The sequence below is a fragment of the Paroedura picta genome, chromosome 3, assembly GCF_049243985.1.
Source record: "Paroedura picta isolate Pp20150507F chromosome 3, Ppicta_v3.0, whole genome shotgun sequence".
In the NCBI taxonomy this organism is placed as follows: Eukaryota; Metazoa; Chordata; class Lepidosauria; order Squamata; family Gekkonidae; genus Paroedura; species Paroedura picta.
Genome location: NC_135371.1, coordinates 137379408 through 137391893, shown reverse-complemented (window position 1 = coordinate 137391893; position 12486 = coordinate 137379408). Strand labels below are relative to the sequence as shown.

The window sequence follows — 12486 nt, the reverse complement described above, 5'->3', positions numbered from 1 at the left end:
AATATCAATATTTTTTTCAGTGACTGGAAAAACACCTTGAAAACGTATATAATTAACTTTAGTGACTATGCAGTACAGAGGACATAATCTGATTAGCAAATCTGCAGCATTCTGTCTACCACAGTCTCAGGATTCTAACCCTGCATGCCATCCTTTCTCAAATTCCATATGAATATAATCAGTATCAAAGTCTAGAGTTGAGTGCCCATCAAAAGGAAAGTGAACGAGATAGTATTTTCTGCATACTCAGCAGATCCCCCAGATATTGCTTTTTGTGAATTAACTCCTTTCTTCGTGCCTGGTAGCAAAGCAGTCTTCAGTGGTTGGCCAGGGCATCAGTTCAAAGACTTCCTGGTTCTTGGCTGCAAGGCTCGTCTTAAAGTGGCTGCGCTCCGGAAGCCCTAACTTCTCTCAGCAGAGACTTGCCTTTTCTTATTTCCCTCTCCTCTGCTGTCTCCAATCCTCTCCCCCTCCCCCCTCATTCAAGAAAAGAGACTCCTACTGCGCCCGGCATCCCTCCCTGTTCTGAGCTTCCTCAATCAAGTGAAGAACACTTTCTGTTTCAAATTGGGGGGGGGGATAGAAGAAGACCCAAGTTCAAATCGATCTGAATTCAGCAGGATCCACAACAGAAAAAAACAAAGTAAGTACGGAATCAGCCCTGGATCAATTTCCTTGTGTTTTGTTACTCCCATGATCCTTCATGCACCCTCTATTTATTTATAATGAATATAGAATTTCTTGATGTTTGGTTATCTTTGTCAGAACAGACACGGCACTAAGATTAACAGAGCAATCCTCATCACATCACATTTAATCTAAAAGAATAAGTCTCAAGGACTTGCTAACCAATAACAGAATTCTTACTTTGATAAGATGTGAAGTATACGTCTTTATCATATTTTGCATCTCCGGCATCACTGTTTCCACTCCAAGAAGCACATGTTCCACAAAGAGGGAAACTGAGAAAACCCGATTCCACTGGCTCCTGTGTCAAAAGACAAAACCCAGTGAAAACTTATCTAATAAAAAGTGACGAACATATGGTAATATATCTTCCACTCCCTCAATGTTTAGTACCAAAATTTACAACACCACAGAATAATTGTTGAAATTGCACTATGCACAAGTGCAAAGGCTATGAAGTGCTCGTTTCTGGATAGCAGGAAGAGAGTTGAAAACAGGTTGGTATGAATCACCTCCCCAACGCAGAGGCATTCAGTGCCACAGAAATGAAGATGACCTAGCCAGAGGTCAAAATGGACCCTGAGGTGAGAATGGACCTTCTGGCAGACAGGGTCAAAAAGGGAAGTCTATTAGGGGAAAGTGAAAAATAAAGATTTATAATTTATTGAGCTGGGGGGCCATTTTGTATATCTTCAGGAAGACCGTTTATGCACTCCAGTTTATGCACTGGAGATTTCATGCTGGACTGCTGGCTGGCAGGTTGCCCCACCTCTTCCTGCACCCACACGAGGGAGAATTTGGCTCAGTGCGCCTCATCTGTCCCCAATTTCTGCTCCTGCACGGGAGCTGGGGCAGTGAAGTTCCCAGTGCATAAACGGTTGAACAGAAGAAATCCATCTCAGTTCAGATTCCCAATAGGGGTGTCCTTTCATCTACATTCTAGGCAAAAAAATCTGAAAAATACTTTATCAGTAATTTCTGGCTATTCTTTCAGCAGGCTATAGATTGGGACTGAATTCATCTACCCAAAATGGCCAAGACTGAAAATTTCTGAAAATATTTGGGATTTTTCACAACTCCTGGATAGTTAAATTTTCAGGACATGTAAAGGATTGCAGTACCTTTAAATACCTGCAGGTGAGATCGCTGCTTGGAGAAGGTTTAAAGGGACTGCAAGCCTTTGGAATACATTCTGTCTACCTGGAGAAGGCATTTAAAGGAGCTGTGATCCATTTAAACACTCCCTCCCTCTACTGAAAGAGAGGCACCTTCTTTTGGGACTCATAGAATTAGATCCCCTGGCTCAATCAATTTACAACAGGAAGGGGATTCTGAAGAGAGGCACCAGCAGATATGGTGTCTCCACGTCAAAAATCAGCCCTCAGAGCGCCAAATACCCCCACATCGATTCGCCTAATCAAGCTATACAAATGGTAGTGAACCTATGTCACGCATGCCAGAGTCGGCACTCAGAGCCCGCACTGTTGCCCCAGCACAGAGTATGCTGAGTCAGCCCTCATGAGGTCTGGCTTCTCGGTGCCCAGAGGATGGGGAGGACTCTCCCCACGTGTTCCCTGGTCGAGGAAGTGACTGGCTTGCTTGGGTCACTCAGCTAGGCTAACGCCTGCAAGGGTCAGCGGGAGCAGGAAGGCTGCGCTGAACAGAGCCTGGGGAAAGCAGAACTAGGCCAGACCTTGCTGGAGATGCCACCCACCCACCCACCCACAGGTACACCAGTCTCGCTGGCTTGCTCCAATGGAGGGAAGGTGAAGAAGGGAGGGAAAGGAAAGGTGCGTGGGGAAAAAGGGAGCGGGGACAAAACCTAAAAATAAGCAGTCCAACACCAAAGGACTCTGCTATTGCCTTTTTCTTTTAAGACAAAAGATGTTAATGTATGAGTTGTTTTTTCTAAACTAAATCCTCAATATTCAGGTTCAATTGCTGCATTGGCACTTTGCAATAAGTGGGTTTTGGGTTGCAGTTTGGGCACTCAGAGGCATTGAGTGCCCATCACTGACCTATAGGGACAACTGAGTACTTTAGTCCTTATAGGGAATAATGGAGCTTAAAAATATTGGGATTCCCAAATATTGACCAAACCTGTAAACCATGCCTATATTGGGATTCAGACATATTGGGAAATATTGATTTCCCCCATTTTGCACAACCCTAATCCATAAATACTAAAATCAAGGTTTTTACGCCCATAAAGATTGTCTGAGTCTGAATCAAGAGAATGGGTGAGCCATAATGCATACAACTTCAGATCTGAAGAGCCTTTCTCTTATCTTTAACCGCTCCTGCTGAGCGGATTAAATAAAGCCCTACGGGCTGTGTGGGCGGAGAAAGGGCAGGGCCTGTCCGTGATAAAAACTCGGAGGGGCCCAATCAGGAGCCGCAAAGTGGCTCCTGATTGGGCCCCTTCGAGTGCCACTCAAGGGCCAAGTGGCCAATTGGGAGGTGCGCTACACCTCCCTATTGGCCACTTGGCCCACTCTGGACTCACTGCCCAGATGCTTCACCGGCGGGAAAGGAGCAGGGCTGCTGCGTCGAAGACGCGGCAGCCCTGCTCCTCTCCCGCCCGCGAACCATTGCCCTTACCGGGGGAGAAGGAGCCCACGAAAGGGTTTTAATTCTAGTTAACATAATAACAGAGACAAGCATTTAGATGCACAGACAGTGGATATACACTTTTTAAAAATTGTCTTGGCTTATGCAGTCTATGCTTTTAATTTATTTATTGACCTTTTCGTTTTAAATATAGTCAATCTGATCTCTGTGAACTACATTAAATCCAATTTGGTCTACCTTTACCAGCATCTCCCCCTCCATGTTTCCAGTAAACCCTCCTCATTGAACTCTCATAAGGTAGATTGGTCCCCTCTGCAGCAATTTGGAGAGGTGGTGAAGGAAGAAGGGACAGAAAAATGCAAAAGTGGAGGAAGAAAAGCTCTTAGGGGGCCAGTTGCTGGAGTCTCAGAATACCTGAGTAATGTTCTTATTTTATTGTGCATCAAAAGAGATACCGGTAAGATCTCAAAAGAGATACCGGTAAGATGAGTAACAGAGTGGGGACCCAAGTAATGGCACAGCAACCTGAACTATATTACATTACCCAGATTGCAATTCCCTTCACCTCATTTACTACAACTCCTAACTTTTAGTACATACAGGTCAATGTAAGGGCTGGTGCTTGGCAAGCAGAGAAATACTGATGCAGATCCACCCCCCAACCCCATACAAATTGCATTCTTACATTCTGAAATCCTACTTGACCTCGATGACCTACCTGGCTTGCTGGAGAAATTGCTCACACGGACCAGAGTTCCTTTTTAAGACATTTGCTGTACACACAAGTTCAACTGGCATTTGTAGGTTCTTCACCTGCTGTAGCCATATCTGTGGCTTGCATTTCAACAGTTTTTCTTCCAGCATTTCAGTACAAGCCAAAGCAGCTAGCACATCCAATACCTAGGTAGTCATGAATGGACAAGACTTTACTACTAGCAGTAAGGAAACTGATCTGTATCATACAATGGAAATGACTGAAATGGAACAATAGCTAGAGGCTTTTTGATTTTGAAGCACTCCCCTCTAAATGCAATGTACCATGAGACTCAGACTTTTATTACAGAAGAACTCTTCAGCCCCTCTGACCACAACTGGCTTCCTGTCCATGTCACTTTGCTTTTGTATCTCTTAACTGAATAGCACCATATTCTTTCAGAAGTTCTTTAATATCCTTTCTTCCTGTCTTGTATGTTACTGAATGCTGATTCTTGTTTCATCTTAAGTTTCATCTTACTGTTTTCAGCCAAACATACTCATTTGTCAAGGAATCCATTACAATTCCATCTTTCAGTGTTTGCAGTATTCCCCACACTATGTTACAACTGGCACTTTAAAGGCGAACAGTTTTATTCTAAGATTTCATAAGCCCACTTCAAGTGCATCGGTCAGCTAACCCAGGCGGGAAGGGGAGTGCCGGGTTACAGTAGTACAGCATGTAGGTCATAAGTTCAATCCCTGCCATCTCTATCTAAAAAATCAGGTACTAGGTCAAAAAATCAGGTCAAACTTTCTCAGTCAGGGTTTTATGAAACCCTGGGGTTTCTTGACACACCTGAATGGGTGGGAGTTAATTAATTTTTAATACACTTTTACAATTTGTTAAACATTTTCAATTGATATTACCATATATGGTCATGTCAACCCACCCACTTCTCCCAGAATGGCCAATGATGGGCCAGGAAGGATGGGAAGTGGAGGGGACCTGGGTGGGCATGTACACAACTATGCTTCCCAACCATATTCTGCACGATTGTGTCACTTTTAGGGTTTCTTGATGTCTGAAGAATGTATCAGGGATTTCTTAACAGTAAAAAAAGTTGAAAAAGGTTGTTCTAGGTGATGGGAAAGACCCCTACCAGAGACCCTGGACAGCCACTGCCACTCTCAATAGACAGCACTGACACTGAAACAAAGACCTCTTCCTTTTCATGACACTTTAACCTCTCTTTTTGCTGTGTGCATTCCACTGATTGAAGTGTCACTTCTTGCATCTAGCCAATGAAAGCTTGTTTCAAATATGTTAACCTTTTAGGGGCTGCAAGAGGCTCCCACCTTTTGTTATTTTAATTTCCTCACTTAGAATTGTGGCGTATGGTCAATACGCACACATCTAGGATTTACATGTGTGCAGTGTCAGCCATGGAAGTGATGAGGTACCTGAGGGCAAAGGAAGTCCTCTATTTTTCTTTCAGTAAGAGGGCAGGCATAAATAGTGGATTGCAAGTAATAGTTCTCAAAACTAAATGGTTGGGTCCTTACTCTTGCAGATATGTTAAAAAGCTCAACCCCCTGCACTGAAGGAGGATATTCCAGGCTCCCCTCCTCATAGCCATGCAAAAAGGAGAAGAGAATTGAAAGGCTGTTCGGTTTCCTTAAACTTCCTGTTCATTTCTAGGGATTTAGTCCATTCCCATATGCCAGCATTGCAGAAGACAATGGACATACCATATGTCTGCTGCCTCCTGAATCTGCATTGCTAGGTACATGCAGCGTCTACAGTAACAAGTCCCCCCCGCAAGAAATTTAAAATAGGCTTTATATCTAAAAGTTTGAGAGCTATTGCCATCAGGAGTACAGCTGATGCCTATTTTATCACCGTAAATGACTTCCAATTTTGCTACTTGAAAGGATTAGAACTTTCCCTAATACTTAAATTTACACAAAGCAAGTAGAACCATTTGAAAAGAGAGTAATACATTTTGTTGTAAGATTAATAGTTACAGCACTTCAAGTATCAACAGTACCATCTGGTGTTGTGGGATGCTGCCTTCTCTTTTGGCATAGACAGTTAGAGCATTGAGGACATCAGGGTACACAGCAAGAATCCTAGAAAAGTTCTGTAGTCGACTCCTAAATTCACAGTAACCGATGTGGATCCAGGGGAGTGGCAACACATTCTGTTCTGCACTGGAAGAGGCTGCCTTCATTTCTTCAATGCATGATAAGAGGGCCATTTGCAGAAACTGGAAATTTAAACACAAGTCTAATTCAAATGTAAGTCTTATTCATTTTAACAATCACATACCCAACTGTAAAATTGTTAACTTCTAAAAAATAGAGTGTTTAAAATCCAATCACCTCTAACTTACATTATATCCTTATTATTTACTTAGAGCTCACAGTGGGGCAGGAGGGAGGGAATGTATGTCTGCACAGAAAACAGAGTTGCACTTACCTGTAATTGTTGTTTATCAACTCTCACTAAGAATAAACACCAATGTCAGTTGTTGGCAATGCTGATTTTGAGAATCCAAATGGATGTCTCATAGGGGATGCACCCCATATTGGCAATGGATTTCAGCTGCAAGGGGAGGTCAATTGCCAAAATCAAAGCAATGTTTGAGCTTGAGATGTAATCAAGTGGCGGGGGGCAAGGCCTGGACCAGATGCTGATATTAAAGAAGTGAGCTGTTCTGTCAGTTTTAGTGCTACCGATGCAGGCATCAAGCTTGCAGAAGAGGCCCTTTGGCATTTCTCAGAGTTTCTGCTATCTCCCATTTGTGGGCCTTCTCCCACAGAGCCACTTTTAATTTTGCTGCTCTCCCCTCCCTTGCTTTGGGGGTTAGCTGGCAGCAGGCATGTGGCTTTCCCCTAGGCATAGGAGACAAACCTTATGCTTGTCATTCTGGGCCATTTTGGCTCTGTACTCTTCACATTTTTTCAAGAGAACCATCTCCTTCACAAAGTTATCTGTAAATATACGTTCTTTTTCCCCCTCCTCAGTACTCACTGAGATCACATATTTTTAGCTTACTGAAACAGTCCTTCCTCACCTGTGGTTAACAGAGGGAAGAGTGCTTGCCCCTCTCACGTCAAGAGACATTTGGGGAGGAAAGTCAGCTTCATCTGAGATGGGAGGGCCAGCACTCTCGGATCTAGAAAGATCAAATAGTTTGCTAGCTCCTTTCTGTGACAAATCTGTGAAAGCACAATAAAATCAGAGTCGAGTAGCACCTTTAAGACCAACAAAGATTTATTCAAGATGTGAGCTTTCAAGTGCAAGCACTCTTGCACTCAAAAGCTCACACCTTGAATAAATCTTTGTTGGTCTTAAAGGTGCTACTCGACTCTGATTTTATTGTGCTACTTCAGACCAACACGGCTACTCATTTGAATCTGTGAAAGCACAGTCCCTCATGAGACTGAACAGAAGACACAAAAAATGAATCTTCTGGGGTGAAGTGGAGCCTTGTGAAGATATTCTCCATGCCGTGAGGTGTATGCGTCTGCTATCATGGTGTAGTGGAGGGCCTCGCATTAGTTGGGTCCTGCACAGGGGGAGGTATCATGTAGATGGAATCTTTTGGATGAAAAAGCTCTGAAAACCAGATTTGGCACTGCCAAACAGAGCTACCAGAATACAGTCAGTTTTCTGCTACCAACTTTCCTAGCACAGTTGAAAAGCGGGAACAAGGGATAAGCATAATTTTTTTCTCTGCAACCAGCCTACATGCAGGTGCAGTCCCAACATGGGGCCACACCAAAGATGAAAAATGAACCTCAGTAATATCTACCTACCAGCTATAACCTGATGAAGCTTGTGTTCTACTCAGATACTATAGCACAAGACTCTTAATCATCATAATTAGTAAATACTTTGTCCCACATTAACAACTCTTATTACAATACTGACCTTTAATTCTCTATGAGAAGATACACCCATTGTCAACAGAATAAAGTCCCTGAGGTAACGGTGGAAAAGAGTGTCCCTCTCTTTTTCAGAAAGCTCAGTAAGATATTTTCCAAGTGGTGTCTTCTGAAAGATGTCAATAAACTTTTCTTTGTGGCCTGTAAAATGGGAGAATTTGGTTAGATGAGAATTTAAATTGTTACTACATTTCTTATTTTAACACCCACAACAGATGCTTAAAGTGGCTACAGGGCTATGCCAAGTTTTACATATGAATATAATATATAGTTAGCAAGAAAGAAAAGCCAATAGACACAGGCAAAAGTTCTCTGAATTTCTGTACCATAAACTACTGGCAAGTAAAGAATAATCATAACCTGTACTTCATGGAGGATTTACAGCACACGTTTTAGCAAGGCCTTTTGCCTCATAAGAAATTGTTTCAGATTTCTTCCTTATGAGCTTTTGGAAACAGAAGACAAATGCTTCTCTTTGTGCTTATACACTTGAACACTAGAAAGGAAAGCCAAAGAAAGGCAGGGACACACAGCTTGCTTTTAATGAGGCACAAGATCGTCAGAGTCACAGGCAATATGTAGTGGCTTGCTTTCTCCTTTACTGTACTCATATGGATTGAGATTTAAGCGGGCTTTTAATAAAATACAAATATTCTATTTTTAGACAATTTCAGAAAAACTACCTGAAATAAATAAAATACAATAAAAACACAAAACACCACCTATTAGGAATTAAAAGCCAGTCAGAGCATAAATCCATAGAACACTGAGATTAAAATGAGCCTCACAAAATTCTTAGGCTAAAAACAGGCTATAAAAATGTTAAAATATCAACTCTTAATTAAAAGCCTCAATGGAAGTGAAGCATTTTGACTGGGTCTCAGAGAAAGACATAACCTTTGAGCCCACTGACTGGGGAAAAATTGATATATTTTAAAGAAATAAAAATTAAAAACAGCAACAGAAAGGTATGGTCAATCTGAGATGTACTAAGAGTCTAAGGTTTCCCACAGCAGGTGCCACTTGAACCAGTCCCCCTGAATTCTCACCTTTATTGCCAGGGATGTACTGAGCTTGAGCCCAAAGGTCTTCTAAATAATCCTTTATCCTCCAGCTGAAGGGCATTTCATTGACAGTAGAGGCAGTTCCCTGAAAGTAACTCTGCACCAGAATTGTTTCAGTCTGGGAGCTGGAGAAGACATAAGGGCAATGTATTCTGCAAACTGTAAGTGTCCTCTCCCAAGCAGCAAACTAGAAATTCATTTCAGTCATGTCAGCATGGTAAGATGTTTTGTCTAATTATCATTCATGAAAAGAAGTGGGAAAACTTCAAAATACAATCCCAGGAACACTTTCCTGTAAATATGCCTGTCTGAATAGACTCAAGTAGGATTCCATGTAGACTTGCTTAGGGTTGCTCTCATAGTGTTATCCAGCAACCACCTATGCAATTTAATTTATCTTTAACAAGACAAAGGCTCATGGCATGGATTTTTTTCAGATAAATCATCACTATGTCTCTCATAAGTAACACTGACTCAGAAAAGGGCCATCCGGTTTATCTGGGCATATTACTGGGATTGAGGCTTTTGAACTCTGGTGCTGGAGAAGACTCCTGCGAGTCCCAAGGCGAACAAACCGGTCAGTCCTAGAGGAGATCAGCCCTGACTGCTCCTTAGAAGGCCAGATCCTGAAGATGAAACTCAAATACTTTGGCCACCTCATGAGAAGGAAGGACTCCCTGGAGAAGAGCCTAATGCTGGGAGCGATCGAGGGCAAAAGAAGAAGGGGATGACAGAGAATGAGGTGGCTGGATGGAGTCACTGAAGCAGTCGGTGCAAACTTAAATGGACTCCGGGGAACGGTAGAGGACAGGAAGGCCTGGAGGGTTGCGATGGGTCGGACACAACTTTGCACCCAACAACAATAACAATTACTGGATAGAAGCTTGAGTGATACTGCTGTACATGGACTTAAAATCCCACTCACTAGCAAACAAAATATCATTTCATGAACCATCACTACAGTCCTGTTGCACAACTCACCTGCCTTTGCCAATAATATATGGGATATTCAGAAGCTTGAGATCATTGAAGATGAACATCCACACCCTCTTCACACAGTTTTCTGTTGGTTCTCTGACCAGTAAATCCAGATTAGCATCTCTGTCTATGACAGATACCAAGTAAGCCAGAGATGGAGTCACCACATTCTGGACCCGCTTCCACAGTGTGCACCTGTATAAACATTAATATAAACAATTTAAACAAGCCATGAAAAACAAGATGCTAAACACCAACAAAGACGTTCAGGAGCAATCTAGTAGAACAGTTGAATATCAAAGGTACTACTCCTAAAATTAATGTAACCAGGTGAAACGGACACGTCTCCTTTCAAACTGACACACAGGAATAACATTTTTACACAACTATGAGGTGTGGACAGTACCCCCAGCTGATGGGGTCCCCCAGCCACATCTGCTACAGAAGGGAGGGGACTCCGTGGTACTGTGGGTGAGCCTTCGGGTTCACAGAGCTTTAATGAAGAGACAAAATGAATGGAGATTACAGGACGCTCCTTGACACTCCCAGTTGAGCTACCGGAGGAGGTCCCATGTCACTGGAGTTGCTCCCCTCATCGCCACTACTGAGATTGTCTCTTCCAGAGCTGCAGAGAACCACCCCCTCCTTTCCGGGGCTTGTAGCAGGCTGCTCCCTTGGCTTTGCCTCTCCTCTTACCAGACTTTTTCTCCCACTTCTACTCTTCTTCTCTACCCTTCCCTCATGCTCTCTCTCTGCCTCTGCCTCACCTTCCTCCTCAATACACCCAACCTCGAGGCCCTTCATGTTCCACCTTTTATCCTTCCCTTCGCCCTCTGTGTCACCACCCCCCATCCCCTTGTCTGAGGTTATTTTAATCTCGCCCCTTTTCTCCCAGCATCCCATTTCTGGCTCTCTGCTGCCAGGCTGGCAGCCATGGTGGGTGGTCCTCCCCCCGGGCCATTGCAATTGCTCTAGCCACTGCCCCTTGCCTGAGGTTCCTGGCCTCCTCCCCAGGTTACTCTGCACTCCACCTGGCCCCGGACTTCTCCTGTGATCCCCATGGCTTCTCTAATGCCCTTGTCGGCCAGGGGGTTGCCGCTCACCCTCTGCAGAGGCTTGCCTTCAAGTTTGGCCCTTGCGGCAGGTTGCAGGGGGGCTGGAGCTGGGCCACTTATTCTGGGGCATGGCTGGCATGGTCCTCCTAGGCCCATCTTGGAGATACCTTCCTCATTGGCTGGGGGGGGGGGTAGTCTTTCTCCTCCCGCTGGCAAGCAGTTGCCCAGTCGCCTGGGCCTCCACTTGGAAGCCCTGAGAGGTCAGGACAAGGAGGGAAGTCCGGAAAGCAACATTCTGGTTCTAATTCTATACACATTATTGTGCCGAAAGGATAAACGTTTCCGCACAGGCATAAACTCCACCAGGATGATGCAAAGACCACAAAGTAGTAATCAGATATTCCTCCTGTGTGTGCCAAAAAAGTGCCTTAAGGGGCTTTTTCAGATCTATGGAAGTGCTGTGACGTTGATTCCTCCCAATACCTGAAAGTTCCTGCCTCCTGGAGGGCACTGAGGTTTGATGCCGACCGCAGCACCCACTCTTTCATAGTGCAAGAGTTTTCCTCCTGCTCCCTCAGAAGACTGCAAAGACGACTCTTTGTTACCTTCAAGAAGGAAGCTGAAAACAACAGAAGTTTTCTAATTAGTACTCCTTTCAAGTTGAGAATAAGCCATTTGGAACTTCTCCCTGAATCCAAGTCTCTTATTCCAACTATAAATTTATATAAACCTGAGGAGAGTTTCCCATTCCCCTTTTAATTGCTGCTCTGAGACTCCAGGAGGGCAATGAGCATCTTCATTTGGACAGCTTTGGAGAATTTTCTTTTTTTTAAATTTATAAATAGATATTTTTCTGCATCTCTAGTGTTGTCCTGCTTCCCACCTCCAGTAGACAAATGATGGCCCATCAACCGAACGAACAGGAACAGCAAAGAACAAGCCAACGATGGCATAAGAATCTTCTCTTTATTACCAAATACAGTTGAAGCCCAAGTCAAAACGAGCTATGTGGTATCAGATATATTCTTTATGCATCTGGAGTCACTGTGGATGTTGTAGCAGAACTCGTTTTCACTCGGACTTCAACCGGACTTGCTAATAAAGAGAAGTTCTTACGCCATCGTCCACTTGTCTTTTTGTTGTTCCTGCCCCCACCTCCAGTATGCAGAAGCCCTATCTTTTTGTGAGTCCATGCTTACTGAAGGAAGCAGTGCTGCTTCAGCAGCAAGACAAAAATACAAGATTGGCAGCTAATGTACCTAGATTTTAGTAACGTCAGTTGAGAATTGTTGATTTCTGTAGCACTTCACTGTCATCCATGAAATGGCAAATATGCATTGTGTTCTGGAATTTTTTCTATTGCACCCCATTAACTAGTACCCTGAAGATGATCCAATCACACAAAGAAGAAATGGTATTTCTCAACCTTTTCAAGCTGTCTGTTCTTGTTAGTTCAGGCAAGTTAACTTTGGGACGTCACACAA

The 12486-nt window shown here is 43.5% G+C and overlaps 1 protein-coding gene across 7 annotated transcripts in view; it reads right to left on the bottom strand.

Moving 5' to 3' along the window:
• The window catches only part of RNF213 (ring finger protein 213), a 135791-nt gene that overhangs the window by 28672 nt on the left and 94633 nt on the right, over positions 1-12486 (bottom strand). For all 7 annotated transcript variants that reach the window (XM_077328190.1, XM_077328195.1, XM_077328193.1 and 4 more), the window contains 7 exons: positions 11486-11621; positions 9951-10142; positions 8955-9094; positions 7892-8046; positions 6003-6221; positions 3977-4158; positions 868-988 (listed from right to left, as the gene is read on the bottom strand). In XM_077328190.1, coding sequence (XP_077184305.1) covers positions 868-988; positions 3977-4158; positions 6003-6221; positions 7892-8046; positions 8955-9094; positions 9951-10142; positions 11486-11621 — 1145 coding nt within the window. The remainder of the gene's footprint in view (positions 1-867; positions 989-3976; positions 4159-6002; positions 6222-7891; positions 8047-8954; positions 9095-9950; positions 10143-11485; positions 11622-12486) is intronic.